The 18,402-nt window shown below is 46.8% G+C and overlaps 1 protein-coding gene across 4 annotated transcripts in view; it reads right to left on the reverse strand.

The window, feature by feature from the left end:
* PLCG1 (phospholipase C gamma 1) overlaps window positions 1–13,902 on the reverse strand; it is a 66,463-nt gene extending 52,561 nt beyond the window's left edge. For 2 of the 4 annotated variants that reach the window (XM_072631483.1, XM_072631486.1), the window contains exons 1-3: window positions 13,790–13,902; window positions 12,739–12,858; window positions 12,151–12,515 (exon numbers count right to left, since the gene is read on the reverse strand). In XM_072631483.1, coding sequence (XP_072487584.1) covers window positions 12,151–12,370 — 220 coding nt within the window. In that variant the 5' untranslated portion in view covers window positions 12,371–12,515; window positions 12,739–12,858; window positions 13,790–13,902. Of the gene's footprint in view, window positions 1–12,150; window positions 12,516–12,735; window positions 12,859–13,182; window positions 13,712–13,789 lie in introns of those variants that run through there. The other 2 variants (XM_072631484.1, XM_072631485.1) reach the window with 2 other exon arrangements.
* Window positions 13,903–18,402: the final 4,500 nt, after the last annotated feature.

An 18,402-nucleotide genomic window follows, 5' to 3' on the forward strand; every position in this document is an offset into this window, starting at 1 on the left:
AGCACACATTTCGTATTTGGCAAAATAATAAATTCCATTCTCCTTACCTAACTGCAAAAAATTTAGAAGGTTTTATAAACAGCCTTTGCAATGTCCTTCAGGTGACAGTTAGCCCCTCCAATGACTGTGACTAGCCGAAAAGGTAGCAAAAAGAGGAGGGGCGAGGGGGCAGAGAATCAAGACTTCTCTCCTTTCACTAGACCTAAGATAACAACTTGGAGGTTTCTGACCAAGATGTCCACACCTCTCCCTCTTGACCTCAGTTAAATTTCAGAAATGACATGGCCCACCTCCCTCAAGGCCTGTAGTCCTTTGGGTCATCTAGGGTTAGTCCCCAAACCAAATCACAAAAACTAGGGAGGAAGTCACAGTTTTAAGCTTGTAGGAAGGAGATCAAGCACGATCTGAAACATTCACCCACTCCCTCCAAAGTTACTCCAAAAGTCATTATCTTCAGAGAACTAAAGTCATTCAACTGAGAGAGGAGACCAATCCTTAACCCAAACCCAATCCTACCAGGCAAAGTGCGGGAGACTCAAAAAAAAGGGGGAGGGGGGACAGGGCACAAGGGAAGATGGCGGTGGGAACAATGTATCATGGAAAAAGCATTGAATTTGGAATCAAAAGATCTAGGTTTTATCCAGGCTCTGTCACTTATTAACCATTTGACCATGAGAAAGTTGCTTCCCCTCTCTGAACTTCGGGCTGCCTCCAAGAGGGTTGGACTAGGGAAAGGGGAGGAGGTCTTAACCTTTTTTGTATCAATTTGGAAGTGTATTGAAGTTTATAGACTCCTTCTGAGACTAATGTTTTAAAGCCTTAAAGTAAAGTACATAGGATTGCAAAAGAAACTGATTATATAGAAATAGTTCTGAAAAAAATTTTAAGCTCATGGACTCCACGTTAAGAATCCTTGGATTAGATGACCATTTAATATTCCCTCCAGCTCAGAATTGTATGATCTTATGAGCCTATATAATACACAAATGATCAAATATCTGAGCCTGGCTTTTAAGGCTGGTACCATCTGGCCCCATAGGATCTAACAGTCTGGACTTCACACAGTTTAGTACTGGATAATACGTCATGTTGAACAGAGATGAAAATATATTGTCTCTGTTGTATGTGAGACTCACAGCCCCAACTAGATTATGAATTCCTCGAAGGCATGCTGTCCAGATACCTCTCCCATCCCTTTCCCAGAACACAGACAAGTCCAAGACTCAAGAAAGCCTTGCAGACCAGATGAGCAGATGAAGAGTTTCCCTAGAATGCTGTCTTACTCCCCAAGCTCAGTTCCCAAATACGATCTGGTACCACCCCTGCCCAATGCAACAACTCCTCTCCCTGGCCCAGCTACACACCATGAGGGAGCCAAGAGACCCCTGTTCTCCCAGGTGTGCTGAACCTGGAACCCTCAGCTGACTGTTAAATTTTCAGTGTAAGCATTTGCCCCTTTACCCCTTAGAAATCAGCAATCTATATATTACAGCTTGATAACATTGTTCTGTTGATAGTCTAAATTTAAGAAAGGGATTGAGGAAATAAAACGTTAATAATGTAGACTGTCTGTGGTCAGATTTTTTTCTTCCTATTTTTCCCTCTTAATTTTAATTATTTAATGAATAAAAAACTATTTTCCCCCTTCTTCCCCTCCCTTCCACTGGGGAAAAAAGAAATCCCTTGTAAGAAATATTCACAGTAAAAGAAAACAAATTTCCTCAACTGCCTATGTCCAAAAAAGTGTGTCTCATTCTGCACCTGGAGTCCATCAGCTCTGTCAGGAGATGGGTATTATGCCTTATCATAAGTCCTCTGGAATCATCAGTGGTCATCGTTTTTTATCAGACTTCTTAAGCCTTCCTCCCCCCGCCCCAATAGTATTATTTTATCTTTTCCAATTACATATAAAAACAGTTTTCAACATTCACTTGTATAAGATTTTGAGTTCAAATTTTTCTCCCTTCCTCCCTTCCTTCCCCCCCTCCCCAAGATGGCAATCTGATACAGGCTACACTTGTACAATCATATTAAATATATTTCCACATTAGTCATGTTGTGAAAGAAGAATCAGAACCAAAGGGGAAAATGTGGTAGAATCTTCATCAGCACAAGCTTGGGTGTGCTTCTCCTCCCACTCCCAACCCAGGCTGACCATCTTCCCTCTTCCCACCTCCCAGCCCTCAGACTTTCCATTTGCCCACCCTCTTTGCTAACACAGAGCACCTATCTCCTGATCCTTCTCTCAAAGCTGGCTCCAACTGATCCCGGGCCCCTTCCCCTCACTAGGCTGTGTGCCCCCTCGACCTCCTCCAACCAGAGGCCTCTCCTAATCTGAGCTCCCTGGGGCCCCACCCAAGACTCCAAAAGGGTCCCAGGGGGGTTGTTTACAGAGCATTGTTGTTTCTGGGGCCAGGAAGGAAGCGGCACCTCCTGTCGCCCAGGGTCTTGGAGTCCAAACATGTGTTATAAAAAAGGTCCCCTCTGCTGGCCAAGACTGGCTCACAGAGAGCAGCAGCTGGCCAAGGGGGCCAAAGTCCATGTTTTCTGGGAGCCAGGATGGCCAGATGCTCCAGACTCCAGCACCTTTCAGAAGTTTCCCAAACATCTCCTTTCAGAGGAGGGAGTTGTTTCATTCTTTTTATTTACATATTTGTACCTCTGGCATTGGCACAAGCAATTACCAAATGACTGTTGTTTGACTGATTGATCAAATGATACTACTGCAAGCCTGAGGATTCCTAGTAGCGCATGGGGAAGGTGGAGATGAATCTATGATACAGTGGAAAGAATGCTGCATTTGGAATCAGAGACCCAAGTTCAAATCCTGCCTTACAAACCTATGGGATCTTGAGCAAGCCAGTAACCATTCTAGTTGAGGGGGCTGGACAAGACTGCCCTCTCTAAGATCCATTCCAGTGATACATCAAGGAACTTTGAATCAAAAACAGACACCTCACAGGGGACACTGGATAAAGCACCAGCCCTGGAGTCAGAAGGCCCTGAGTTCAAATTTGGACTCAGATACTTACTAGCTGTGTGACCCTAGGCAAGTCACTTGACTCTGACTGACTCCCAAAAAAGAAAGAAAAGAAAAAGGCACCTACCTCACAGTTCCACCATGTCTGCCTCCTGAGAAATAACAAAGCTTGGGCAAGAAGCTCCCCAGCATCTCAGACCCATGTTCCCCAGCCCCACAGTTTTTGTTCCATGGCCAGTCCCAGTCTCAGCTCCTGCCCCTGATGCCTGACACAGGAATCTTCTGTACTGTGACCCAAACACAACAGGCTTTCAGAGACCATCTAACCAGACCTTCTCATGTTATAATTTAGGAAACTGAATTCTAGAAAAGAAAAGGGGCTTCCCCAAGATTACATGGCTAGGAAGTGGCAAAGCAGGAACCCAAAGTTGGGGCTTCTGCCTCCACAGTTCCCTTGGGAAGTACCAGCAGAGGGCATCAAAGGCCCCAGGTGGCCACTGGGTATACAACTAAATGCCCAAGCTTGACCAGCTAACCTAGGCAGCATTGGAGCAAGGACTTAAGCCCAGGCCTGGATTCCAAGTCTAGAATCCTGTATCTGACAATGGAATGGGCTGCCTAACCCTCAGGGAGGTTCCTCTCCCCAGAAATACCAGGAGACTGGAATGTCATCTGAGATAATGCAGAGCCCTGAGAAGTTTCCTTTTCTATAAAATGAGAGGGATTGGTCTAGAATATAAGTAGGAAACCTTTGACCTCAAGGCCACGTGTTGCCCTCTAGATCCTCAAGTGCAGCCCTTTGACTGAATTAAAACTTCACAGAACAAATCACCTTCATAAAATGATTTGTTCTGTAAAACTTGGCCTCAGTCAAAGGCCACACCCAAGGACCTAGAAGGCCACATGTGGCCTCAAGGCTGCAGGTTCCCCATCCTTGCTCTAGATGACCTCCAAGGGCTCTTCCAGAGCTAGATCTATATACTTCATGCTTATTTATGTTTGTTTATTGGGCATGGCTGATGCAGGAATTTACTTTGCATGACTCTACATGTTTGTAACAGGGGTTTTGTTTTTCTCTCCTCCTCAAGAGGGAGAAGGGGAGGGAAAAAGGAGACTATGGATCTGAAAACAAAACTGAATTTAAAATAAATCAATCTATGCTTCTATGAATCCATGAACAGAGCAGTAGACCTGAAACAAGGAAGACCTGGGTATAAATTTGACCTCAGGAACTTATCAGCTCTGTGATAATTGAGTAAGTCACAACCTCAGTTTCCTCAGCTGTAAAAAAAGGCAGTACTACCTACCTCCTGGATTGGGAGGAAAGTACTTTAAAGTATCATAATTACACGAATTATTACCATTACAGTTATTATCCAAAAGGCTCCCTGACATGACAGAACAGCCTTCATGGTACAGAAGGGGCAGAATACACTCTGTGGACCTGGGACATAGCAAGTACTTAGTAAGTATTTACAGAATTGAACTAGACACAACTGTTTCCAATCCCTGCCAGCCTCCCACCACCATCCATGCCACTTTCCCCTTCTATGCCTGACCTTGAAGGTCTCCAACCATCCAGACCAGACAGGAAAGAGTTATTAGACTCTGGACCAGATCCCTGACAAAACTCAGGCCCTGCCAGGCCATCTCCCCTCCCTCCAATTCAGCCAGGGTTGAGGTCCTTAAAGCCACTTCTTACAGGTTAAATCGGGAAGGGGAAAAGAACCTATGATTAATCCCTAGGACAGAGGCAGTGGCCGTGGCCATGAGGAATGAGGCTGGACCTTCCACCACAACACAGGCCGCAGAAGCCTCTCTTACTTTTTACAAAGCAGCAGTGGATGAGTTCAAACAGCACTTCTCTGCAGGCAGGGGCAGTTAGCGACGATTCAGAAGGCAACCACCCTGGGAAGGAGTTAACATTCAAAACAGATGAAAACTGCCTTTGGTCCAGAAGTGTCAGGCTTGAAAATGTCCCTTCTTCCAGGACTCAGAATCACAAAAGCCTAGAACAACAAAGCTGGGGGAGGGGGGATCTCAGAGGTCAGCCAGCCCAGCTCTCTCATTTTACAGAGAAGGGGAAATGACTGCCAGGGTCACTTGGGGAGGAAGTGGAAAAGCTGAGACCTGAACCCAGGTCTTTTATCTCCACATCCAGAGCTCTTTCAATTAGAGCACAAACAGAGTGGGATTGATTTACTCAGGCACCAGAAATCCTTTGTGAAACTTTTATCAGTCAATCAACCAATATGTATTAAGCACACTTTTATATAGAAAGGCAGTGTAGAGAAAGAGCTGTCAGAGGCAGGAAGATCTGGATTCAAGTCCCATCTATGAGATATAGAAGCTGCAGGACACCAGGCAAGTCATTTATCTCTTGGTGCCCCTGGCAACTCTATGAATGGTAGAGAACAAGGTTCCTCACTGGGTGCTCCCTATATTGAAGAAATCCCAGGGAGGGAGGGAGGAAAGGTGAGAAGGTGGGAAGGAAGGAAGGAAGAAGGGAGGTCAGGAGGGAGGGAGAAAAGAAGGAAAAAAGGAAGGACAAAAGGACGGGGGGGAGAGAGAGAGAGAGAGAGAGAGAGAGATGCCAGGCACTAGAAATACAAAGACAAGAGTGAAACAGCCCCTGCCTTCAGGTACCTTATAGTTTTCTAGGAGGGAACACATACATGTAGAAGTATCTACAGAATAATTCAATACAGAACAATTGGGGAAACACAACCGTTGGGAGAGGGGAGGGAAGAGGTGGGAAAGGTTTCATGCAAGAGGCATCACTTGGGCTGAGTTTTGAAATAACTCTTAAGAGATCAAGCTGACCCTGGGTTAGGGTACTTCATTACACACACACACACACACACACACACACACACACACACACACACTCTCTCTCTCTGTCTCTCTGTCTCTCTGTCTCTCTCTCTCTCTCTGTCTCTCTCTCTCTCTCCTCACACAACTCCAGTGAAGGCTGGGAAGATAAGAGGCCAGGGGGTGGCAGGGGGACATGCAGAGTCCTAGACAGAAGAACAGGCAGAGCACAAGGGTCAAGAAGGTCCATTCAGGATTATAATTCTTTGCCTTAGCCTCAAGTACTCAAGGCTATGACTCTGTACTTAATACCCATGACCTTTAGGGCAAGAGTTTCTAGCCATTTCTGTGTCACCAACCAGTCCCCACCCCATCCCACCCACTCCACTCCCACACCCTTTGGCAGTCAATCTGGTGAAACCTCAGAATTACATTTTAAAATGCATAAAATTTAAAAATACATCGGATTACAAAGGAAACCTATTATACTGCAGTATAGTTATCAAGATATTTCTTAATAAAACAAGTTCATACACCCCAGGTTAAGACCCCTATAGTACCACCAGTGATAGCCAGATAGATTGAAGATACTCAAAATCCTCAAGCTGAGGACCACTCCAAGGAGGCCCAAGGAGGGCATAAGATTCAAGTCTGGGCTTCCACACACAAGCTAACGATGCCAAATGCCACCTAACTGGGTCTCTATTGCACAAACACACTCACACATACACAGATAATGCTTTACAATGGAAAACTATGATGTGCCAAAGACCACTCGAATTCATCATATCCTCTCACTGGAACTTCCCAGAAATCCTAAGAGGAATTGTCCTTCTGACTTTACAGATGAGGAAATGGAGGCTAAAAGACAGGAGGGGACGATGGTCACCCCCTCTGTGAATGAAGGAGGGAGAAAATTTGAGCCTTCGGAACCCTAGTTTAGGGGTCTTTGAATTTCTACCACACTGTCCTTAGAAAGGAGAGTTCTGGCCTTGGAGTTAGAACTGAATGCTGGAACAGACTTTACTGCTGACGAGCTCTGGAGGTCACAGACTTCCAGAGTCACGTCCCTTCTTGGGCCTCAGTTTACTATATATACTATATAAATGAAGGTGGTGAACTAAGAAGATTTTTAAGGTCCTTTATGGCTCTGACAGTCAAAGAAACTTTCCTTCTCTCTCTCACACACACACACACACACAGAGTCAAAGAAACTTTCCTTCACACACACACACACACACACACACACACACACACACACACACACACACACACACACACCTGAGCAGGCAAGAATACACAACACCACATCACACATATGCACCCCGAGAGGAAGGCACATGCACCAGCTCATCATGCACACACCTTCCCAATGACACACATGTACGCAAACATAGGCAGGCAGGCACAGTATGTATAAATACTTATATCCCTAAGTATGTGTATTTGTGCCTACCCACAAACATAGTGTAAGTAACCAGGTCCAAACAGGCACTGACAGACACACCAAGAGGCAGTAAGCAACAGCACAAGCCCCTCCCCATGGGGGGGAGGCAGGGCTGGGGGTGTGAGGAAGGAAGAAATGGAGAAATGGAAGCTCATAAAGCCGCAAACACAGGTTCCAGAGAAATAGAGAAAGTTAGAAAATACAGAGGGCTACATAACCCAACAGGGCCAGGCTGGTTCAAAGGATCCCCCTTGTCTCTGGCCCTGACTGCCAGGCTGAAGGGGTTCTTAAGCAGTATGACTGTTGCTCTTTTCCAGGTATGTTTCATGCTCCTCCTCACTATATACTGCAAGCAAACTGGCTAACCCTCTATACCTACACACACTGTGCCCTCAACACCATCCCCCCTCCCCCCTTAGAATGTCATCGATCCTTCCCACTCTTTGCTTGCTGAATTCCTATTCTCCTTTTTAAGTCCAACTCAAATACCACCCCTTCCCAGATGCCTTTACTGACTCCAATTTACATCTTCCTTATAGGTAACTACTTTTTTTTTCAGATCTCCAAAAGTATTTATTTCAGACTCCTCTCTCTTTTATTTTCCCCTCAAAACCAACTCCTCTTCCAAAGGTCCCTATTCCTGTTAAAGATCTTCCAAGTTCATAACTTGGATATTATTCTCTCCTCCTCACCCCACCCCCTTATTCCACTGATAGTCCAAACTTGTCATTCCTACAGTTTCAGTCTAGGGGTGCTAAGAACCTCAAAATGACAGGGCAAAGGGCATGGGTCTGCCCAGAAAGAATTTGACCACTCAAGCCTTCTTTTGATTAGAGACAAAGTTTATTGAAACACTGCTTGGGGTGGGTGAGATTCCTAGTGAGGCCAGATTTTGAGAATCTGAGCATTTGGTAGGGACAAGGCTAATAGGGAAAAAGACTGTAGGAAAATTTGTATGGGATTAAGGAGTGGAGACTCGGAGGTAACAGGGAAAGGATCTTGATGGGATTGAGGATGGGAAGGAGCCTCTCTAATTTGACCCTTTCTGTCTACTCACAGTCACCTCAACTGTAATTAAGACCCTCGACATCTCACCCCTTACTTCCTAAGTGGCCTCCCTGCCTCAAGTTTCTCTCCACTCCAGCCTCTCCTCCACACTGCTGCCAGTGATTTTCCTTCAATTCAAATGTGACTCGGTCTCTCCATTGCTCAATAAACTCCAATGGCTCCCTACTTCCTCTAGGATAAAATACAGAATCCTGTTTGCTTTTAAAGCCCTCCACAACCTGGTCCCAACCTTTCTTTAGCACCTCATTGTACATCACTCCCCTTATTACACTTTGCAGTCCTGCCAAGCTGCTTTTTTCTGTTCCTTACACACAATAATGTCCCATTCCTGTGTCTTTGCACTTGTCTTCCCCCATGCCCATAATGCATTCCTTCTTGACGCCTCTTTCATTCAAGAACCTACTCAAACATCTACATTAAGATTTTCCCCATTCTCCCTACACATGCTGCTAGTGCCAAACAACCATGTATTTATTCTCTTTATATTCATTCTACATAGTTTTAAGGGGGCACATCTTCTCACTTGTTAAAATAAAGGCCCTTTGAGAGCAAGAATCGTTTTCATTCTTTGTTAGGTCTAAAGCCTAGCAGAAGGTCTACATTAGGTACTTAATAAATGCTTACCGGATCACAGGGTATCCTGTGATATTGTTATTACCACTATCTGTGTCTGTGTCTTATCCTCAAGATCCTCGAGAAGGGGAAAGAGCCCTGCCTGTATGTGGAAGCAGAAAACCTGGGACTGAATCCTGACTCTGAGACTTAACTTACCCGCTACTTCAGTCAAATCATATGACTGAGGGAACACAGAATTTCAAGCTGGAAGGTCCTTCGATATCATCTCATCCAATCCCTTGAAGTTTGAAATAAGGAAATCAAGGCCCAAGGTGAAAACTCAGGAGGCATAAAGTTTCACTGGTAATGATAACGGCAAAGCGAGGACTCAAACTCAGGTGTCCTGACTCCAAATCTTTGCACTACACCAGGGGTGAGGAACTTGCGGCCTCGAGGCCATATGTGGTCTTCTAGGTCCTTGGGTACAGCCTTTTGATTGAGTCCAAGTTTTATAGAACAAATCCTTTTATTAAGGGAATTTGTTCTGTGACTTTGGATACAGTTAAAGGGCTGCCCTTGAGGACCTAGAGGGCCACATGTGGTCTTGAGGCCAAAGGTTCCCCACTCCTACATTATACCACATTTGGCCTCACTTGTAAAATGATGGAGGGAGGGAGAAAGGAAACAAGCATTGATTAAGTACCTACTGTTATACCACTACACTAAGTGCTTCAGAAATATGTCATTTAATCATCAGAACAATCTTACCTACAAGGCAGGCCCTGTTATTATCCCCAGTTTACAGGTATGGAAACTGAGGCAGAAAGAGGTTAAGTGACTTACCCAGGGTCATACAGCTAATAAGTGTTTGAGGTCAAATTTGAACTCAGGTCTTCCTGACTCTAGGCCCTGTGCACTGTATCACCTAGCTGCCTTAAGATGAATCACTAAGAGCCCTTCCGGTTATAAATCTTTTAAACAAATTTTGTATCTTCCTCAGTGCCTGGTAGAGTGCTCTGCATACAGTAGCCATTTAATGTCTCCTGAATTAAACTGGCCTCCTGTGGACCCTTAAGGAGTTGTTGGTAGCATAGAGGTAAGGGTACAAAGGATTCATAAGATCATAGGTTTAGAGGCAGAAAAGACCTTGGAAATAATTTTGCACATGAAGAAATAGAGGTACCTCAAGGTTAAGTGACTTGCACCAGGTCTCGTATGTAGTTACAGAGACAGGATTCAAATCTAGCCCCTCTAAACTGAGCTCACCATGCTGTCTGGACATCTGAATTATAGGCCCTGATAAATGCTTGCTGACTTAACCTCGTAAAATATCACACGTGGTGATCCAGACCTGGGAGCTGCAAGACCAGCTGGTAACAGGTCATCTATGAGATTCTGGGTCTGAGATTCCAGAAATCCAGATCCACGTGCCCCCTCTTCACTCTCAAATACTAGGCTTCTACAAGGCACCCCCACCCCATCTTCACATTCCAGACCAGGTCACTCTACCATCACCATAGCAAACCCCACTAAAACCTTGTGTTCCCCTGCAATAGGAAGCTCTATACTTCCTCAACATGCCCCCTGCTATCCTCAGACTCTGAGTGACTGCATCCAACATCCTTAAAATATATGCTGCCTATCCCTTCTCCTTCATTCTCGCCGCCATCTCAAACCTTGAGGCTCCTGGCTCCATCCCAACTCTCCCCAAGTTCGGTGCCTCTCTCCTCCCCCAAACATCAGTCACCCTGCTGCCAGAAGAACATAGGCTTCAGACTCACACAAACACATCAGTCTAGTGCTGGGCATCCCTCAGAGCAATAGAAATAAGGCCTTGATCAAGGGCCTGAGAAGGGGGTACCCATTGATTTAGAGGGTCTGACTGACCACCTAACATGCCTAGAGTAGAGAAGTAGCATCTCAACCCCTTCAATTCTCTAACTCTCTGTCTTAGGAGAGATTCCTCCTAAGGTTCGTGTTTGGACCTCAACAGTCACAACTCTGTCTACCATGATATAATCTATGCCTCCCCCTACCCTCAGCCCAGATCGAGCACAAGGGAAAAAGAGGCCTCAGCCCTTCTGTAGTCTGCCACAGCCAAAGTTCTCCCTCTTTAGGCCCAGAATCCCCAACTCACTTCAGACACTCCTTCCTAATTAACTGCCCATTCTGAGATTCTTTCTCCCACCAGGTACAACCTCCCCTTGGAAGTTCTTTGGGCATCTCCTTTGAGTATCACTTCTTGGCTCCCATCTGGAAGGAGGGAGATACAGTTCTAAGAAAAGTCCTGGATATCATTCCAACTACCACCCTACAATGAAGGAGCCAATTACATGAGTGTAGACCGAAGCCAACCCCCTTGGACTGACAAGGAGTATGCTTCCTTAGAGTCTACCAGACTAGAAGGGCTGGATTGATCAGAATGCACCCTAATTAAGGGAGGTACCCCACTCTCCTAGCCAGGGAGCCTTCCTTATAAACTGGGCCTAACTCCCAGAAATTCCCCCCTGCCCCTCTCAGTGGGCCTGACCCAGGCTAGGCTGACATTCAGTGTTAGGACAAAAGGTGCAGCAGGAAGGAGGGAGCTAGGGGAGGCCTTCTCTTTTCTCCCTCCCAGGCCTTCCCAAACACAGCTTCCTTCCCTTTGGGATCGGGAAGAGGAGGGAGGTGGGGAAGGCAGGCGCCAACAAGCTGGCCTGCCGGCCTCCCTGCCCCCCCCCCCCCACTCTAACAGTAACAATGTAACAACCTAAGCGATACAATGTGGCTGTTTCTTTCCTCTTCTGGCCCACAGCTGAGAACCGCCGGGAGACAAAGCTACCCCTCTTCTTGCCTGGGGGGAACGTCCGCGGTAATCCTTATCCCCCAACCCCGGGATTCATTTCCCCCGCTCCTCCCCCCCCCCCCCCAAACACTCTGGTTATCCTGAAGGAGAGAAGCACACACATCTATGCCCTGGGCCTATAGTCAAGGGGGTGGGAAGGTGTCTTTCAGAGCACCTGGGCCCAGTTTTCCCTGGATGAATCGTCATAGCAGACAGTACCTGATCCATTGCCTGCGAGACGAATAAAAATCGCTTGGGTAAGGGTGAAGGCCCTTAGCCCCTGCCCCCTCCCCAAAGCAACCAAATTCTGAGAAGCAGCAAACGACGGCGGGAGAGAGCCAGAAACGCACAAAGTTTGCATGAATATCTCCACCCCCAGCCCTGGACAAACAGCTGGACGGAACGATCCGAGTTCTCCTCCAACCAGAGAAGGTACGCAAAGGGGCCAGGGCCGCAAACACCTACCCGCTCCTTCGATTTTATCTGCCCCACGACTCCACGTGATCTGCCGGGTCTCCAGCTTGACCTGGAAGGTTTTCCTCTCTGGTCGCTGGGATTTCTTGGAGTAGAACAAGGTCATGACGGTGCCCACTTCCAAACTCCTGCAGAGGTGCAGAGCCTCGGCCTCCGACGGGGCGCAGGACCCGCAGCCGTTGGCGAAGGGGGCCCCCACCCCTGCCATCATTCCGGGGATCTCCTGCTCTCCTCCAGACCCGAGTTTGTCTCAAACTGCAGGCCGGGGAGCCCCGGAGGGCGCTCAGGAGGCAGCGTCTGGACGAGCGCTGCGTCTGCCAGCAACAATCCAGCAATCCGCGCCGCGGCAGCGACTCCTGCGGGGGCGGGGAGGAGGAGGAGGAGGAAGGGGCCGAGTTAACCAAGGAGGCGCCTGGAGACTGATGCCCCCTCCCCCAGAGCCCCGCCCGCGCAGACCCCGCCTCCCCGGCCCGAACAAAGACCCCCCCCCCTTCCCGCCCCCAGCAGGCGGGGCTGTTCGCCCCCCACCCAGGAGGCGTCCTTCCCTCCCAGCCTCCCGAGGGTAGTCCTACGGACCACCTTCCAACAGCCCGCACTGTCCGAGTCTGGCACCCTAGCCACTTGTCAGTCTTCTGATCTTGCAAGCCTCTGCATCGATTCGAGGCCGATAAGATGTCCCGAAAACTCAGGAAGTAATGGCTGAAAAAGAGCAGAGCAGCGTCTCACACTCTGTCACACACACACTCTCTCTCTCTCTCACACACACACCCCGAAACACAAACCCAGTCGCACACCCTGCAATAGTCCTTCGTACACCCTAAAATACAGCCACACACACCCCCCACCCCTCACCCCCCACACGCAGAAACAGCCACGTACAAATAATGGAAGTCACAGAGTGTAACAGAACCACACAAACAGTGGCACACAAGTCCCTGGGACAGTCTTACACAAACAGTCGCACAACTACCCAGACCCACCCTACAGCCTGAGTCAGTTTCACATCCCGGCCACAGCTGCTACCTGGGCCTGCCTTTCCCTCTGTCTTCCCTCTCTCTCTTCCCTCTGCTTGAGTGGGGTGGGGAGGAAGGGGCTGATGGGGAGTGAGGGTCTTTTGCCCCTAAATCAACACGTGCATTGGCTCAAGAAGTGGGGGAGAACGGAGCCGAGCTGCAGGGCGGTTCCCAATCTGCCTCCCTTGCTTCCCGGCCTCTCCCTGTCTGCCAGTCTTTCCCTGTCTCCTCTCTCTTTCTCTCTCTCCCCCCCCTCCCCCTCTCTCTGTCTCTCTCTCTCTCTCTCTCTCTCTCTCTCTCTCTCTCTCTCTCGGTCTCTGGGGCAGGAGCCCGGCAGGGTCTACTAAGTGCCCCCGGGCTCTCGGGCCCCCGCTGCCCCCGGCCTCCCCCGCCCCACATCCGGTGGTGTTCGTTGCTCTAGCTGCAAAGGGAGAGGGGAGCGGGGAGAGGGGCCGGGCGGGCGAATAGGAACGAAGACGCTCCCCCTTCCCGGCGCTCAGAAAGACAAAGCGGCCGGGGTGGGGGGGTGGGGGGAACCCAGCCCCTTAAAGGGACACCAGGCTTAACTCCGGGAGGGAGGGGGAATTCCCCTAGACAACGCCCCCTCCCTCGCTCACCTGAGCGCGTTTAATTCAGCTCTGCAAAATGGAAAGGGAGGAGAACCGTGTCGAGTAGCTGGTCGCAGAGCACAGATACGACCCTCTCTCTCTTTTTCTTAGGGGGGTAAGAGGGTGGAGTAAAGGACGGAAAAGGGGCTTGGGAAGGCGGGGCCACCTGTTGATTGGCCAGGGGGGTAACTGATTGACAAGCTCTCCACCTCCACCACCCCCTTTTCCCTTTGAGTGTTGGAGGCGGCCCTGGCTGAGGTCACTCCCTGATTGTCCAGATTAGGTTTTGCCTACCTTCTCCTCCCGCCCCTTGGGGTTTGCGGATTGATTGATTAATTCCCGCCCGGTACCCGGCTCAAGGCCTGCCTTCGCATTTTCCCCACTATGGTGGTCGTCAGGGACTGGATCTGTGATTTCAGTGAAATAGGGAAGGCGCCTTCTCAGTTTCTTAATCTTTAGATGTGTGCCGTGGACTCCTTTGACAGTCTAGTGACGCTTATGAATTCCTCAAAATATTTTATTTAAAAATTCATAATTATAGGAAATTTTATTTAGGGGTCAGTTAAAATCAAAGATTATATTTTTTTTTCCATCCATGTTCACAGTCCTCCTAAAATCTATCCATGGAGTCCAACCCCATGTTAAGAAACCTGTCCAAGACACTGGTTCAGGGTCAAATTGGCAATATGTATCTGTCAGAACTTGACTCATAGCTAGCTCTCTATCCTCCAGACCGCTGTGGTCTCTCCTGGTCATAGATTTGGACCAAAAATGTCAAAGGTGGGGTTCAATCATTTTGTTGTTCAGTCATTTTTCAGTTGTTCAATCCTTTGTGACCCCACTTGATTTTTGTTTTATTTTCATTTTGGCAGAGATACTGGAATGGTTTGCCATTTCTTTTCCAGCTCATTTTACAAATGAGGAAACTGAGGCGAACAGGGTGAAGTGACTTGGTCACACAGCTGTTTGTATGTTCGTTCTTCGTTGCTGAAGAAGACCATGGTCACACAGCTAGCTAGTAACTGACCCCAGATCTGAACTCCAGAAGGTGAGTCTTCCCGACTCCACGGCCAGCGCTCTATCCACTTCACCACCTAGCTTCCTGGTTTAATCCAACTCCAGGTCAATGGGAGAGTACTACATTGTGCCTAGGGCGCTCCCACAGTCAATATGGAAATTCCATCCAAAAGTCAATGTGTAGAACACTTCCAAGTGAAGAATTCACCCCCTAGGCTGAGGTGAAGATTTTCTACATTCCTAAATTCATTTAACAAACATTTATTTGTTTATGGTCAACTATTCACCTGCTGCCGGCTTGCAGGGCTAGGCCCCTGGGAAAACAAAGACAAAAACTCTTGCTTTCTAGGAACAAGTCTTCTGCTGGACAAAAATCAGTAGAAAGTAATTTGAGGGTAAGGGCTTTAGCACCTGGAAGGGAATCAGAAGAGGCCTCAAGTAAGAAATGGCACTTTAACTGAACCCTGAAGGAAGTTAGAGATTTCCAAGAGGCTGGATAAAGTCATGCATTCCAGACTTAAGGGATAGTCTAGGCAAAGGCCTGGAGGGACGATTAATCAATCAATAAACATTTATTAAACATCAACTATGTGCCAGGTACTGTGCTAAGAGCTGGGGGATACAAAAGGAGACAAAAGACAGTTCCTTCCTCCAAGAAACTTACAATTTAATGGCGGAGACATCATGCAAACAAATATATACAAAGCTATATACAGGATAATAGGAAATAATTAACAGAAGCAAGGCACTGGAATTAGGAGCCACTGGGGAAGGATTCCAGTAAAAGTGGGATTCTAGTTGATATTTAAAGGAAGGCAGGGAGGTCAGTAGTCAGCAGAAGAGGGAAAGTATGGAGTACTTTCAGAGAAAATGGCTGTAACTGAGAGATGGAGGATCTTGTTCATGGAAAGGAGGCCAGTGTACCTGGATCCAAGAGGGTAGAGAAGTAAGGTGTAAAACGACTGGAAAGGCAGGAGGGAGCTAGGTTAGGAAGCGATTTGAATGCTAAATGGCTCGTTTTGTATTTACTCCTTGAGGCAATAGGGAGCCATTGGAATTTATTGGCGGGGGAGGGGTGGAGGGCTCTGAGGCAGAGAGCTAGGGGTTTGTGTGTGACAGGACTGGACCCGTGCTTTAGGAAAATCACTTTAGTGGCTGAATGGAGGATGGAATGGAGTGAAGAGACACTCACCCAAGACAGGCAAACCCACTAGCAGGCTATTGCAATAGTCCAGGTGTGGCGTGACAAAGGTCTGCACTAGAGTGGCAGCAGTCAGAGGAGAGAAAGGGACTTAATTAAGAGATATTGCAAAGGTGAAATCAATAGGACTTGGCAACCACTTAGATATAGGGAGGGGAATGGGTAAGAGATAGTGAAGAAAACCAGGATGACTCCTAAGCTGCAATTCAGAAGGACTGGGAGGATAATGTTATCCTGGAAGGGGAAGAGGGGGAGAGATAATAAATTCTGTTTTGGACATGTCAAGTTTAAGACATCTATGGGATATCCAGTCTGAGATGTCTGAAAGACGGTTGGAGATGCAATATTGGAGATCAGCAAAGACTGAGTGAGGCAAGATAGGTAGATTGTGAGAGTCATCAGAATAGAGATGGTAATTCAAACCTTGGGAGCTGATGATATCAAGTGAAGAAATATAGAAAAGAGCCCAGGACAGAACCCTGAGGGCCACCTATGGTCAGAGGGTGGGATCTGGAGGAGGAACCAGCTAAGGAGAGAGATGATCAGTCAGAGAAGTAGGAAGACCAGGAGAGAGTGGAGTGCTGAAAATCTAGAGAAAAGAAAGTATCAAGGAGGAGAAAGTGATCAATAACAGTGTCTAAGACTGAGGAGGGCTCAAGGAGAAAGACTGAGGTGGAATGTGAGATCTGGGGAACACCAAGTAGACAGTCCTGATTACTCCTTTTCCATATACTTTACTGAATCATGATCCAAGCCCTGCTCCTCACTGTGAGGACCACAATATAGATGTCTGTCTCTGTTTATGTATGTATGTATGCATGCATGCATGTGTGTATGTATGCGTACATGTGTGTATATTCTCTGTTACATAGTCCAAATCTAGAGGTTCTTAGATAACTCTGGTCTTTCAGAGAATTTCAGTTTTTATATATATATATATATAAAATTGATAAGGGTCCAACTATAAAATGAACTCTTCTGCCTTTTAAATTATAAGGCAGATACTTTTAAAAATGGGGAAATAATTTCATTTCTTTACCATTATCAATATAATTTATGTATAAAATCCAATTAATCCTTAATTAATAAAGTCATAATCCAATTTTGAGAACTTATCACCAAAACATACTCAAAGCCTGATTTTCCATGATAAATAAATTTGGAAGACAATCATATGCATCTGTATATAGTTCTTAGAGAAAAAAAAGCCTAATCCTGTTGCTTTGGGATTTCTGATTACAAGTGTTTTCCTCACTCTAACATTAATTAAACTTCTGTTTAGTCCCTGACACCTTCCTCTGGCTTGCTCTGTCTGGCTCTGGCCATTCTCAGGTTAGAGGCCAGTTCCAGTCCAGGTTCACAGGGCCAGATGAAATAATACTTGCAAAGCACTTAGCTCAGTGGAACATACTTAGTGACTGCTTATTCCCTCCCTAAACTGCTCCCTTCTCTTCCATCCACCCATACAACAGCCCAAGTGATGTTCCTAAAGTACCGGTCTGACTAGTCACTCCCCTGCTCCAAAAGCTCCAGTAACTCTTTATTGCATCTAGGCTAAAGTCCAAACTTCTCTGGCACACGAACCTGGCTGGAACCTACCTTTACAGACATACATTATTCCCTTTCCCATACTTTTTGGTCAGCCCAAACTGATCCTTTTTTCTTTGCTCACACATGAGATTCCACATCCTTTCTGTGACTTTTGGCAAAGTGGATAGAGCACTGGCTGTGAAGTCAGGAGGACCTGAGTTCAACTCAGGCCTCGATTACTAGATGTGTAACTCTGAGCAAGTCACTTAACCTCAATTGCGTTCACACCAAAAATAAATAAATAAATAAAAATACAGGTTATCGTTACCCATGATTGTAATGGGCCACTCTTGTCTTCCAAAATCCTTAGCTTCCTTCAAAGCTCAGGTTAAGCCACCTGCTATCACTTATTGATCCCTGGTCCAACCCCAGCTGTTAGTGCCTCCCTCTATTTTCATTTACTTGGCATATATTTTGCATTTGTACGTACACACAGAATGCTTTCCGCAATAGAACTTAGTCCTTAAGGGCAGAGGCCATTTTGGTTTTGTCCTCATATTCCTGGTGCCTCAAGCAGATCCAGACATTTAGTAAGTGTTTAATAAATGCTTGCGGATTGGTTGAGTAATATACAACAAACCTGGAAAGGTTGTCCAGAGCAGAGACTTTCAATCACATTCAATTCACTTCAGTTTGATAACCTTTCAATAAAGGCGCTGTTAGGCATGGAAGTTACAAAGACAAGAAGGAAACTCTCCATCCTTCCAAAAACCTGAATTCTCCAGAAAGATACACAACATGAAAAAGGTGAGTATAATATATTTACAAGCTAGGATGTGATGGAAGCCAAAGAGAGTTCCAGACAAAGTTATCC

The sequence above is a fragment of the Notamacropus eugenii genome, chromosome 1 (genome assembly GCF_028372415.1).
Source record: "Notamacropus eugenii isolate mMacEug1 chromosome 1, mMacEug1.pri_v2, whole genome shotgun sequence".
NCBI lineage: Eukaryota > Metazoa > Chordata > Mammalia > Diprotodontia > Macropodidae > Notamacropus > Notamacropus eugenii.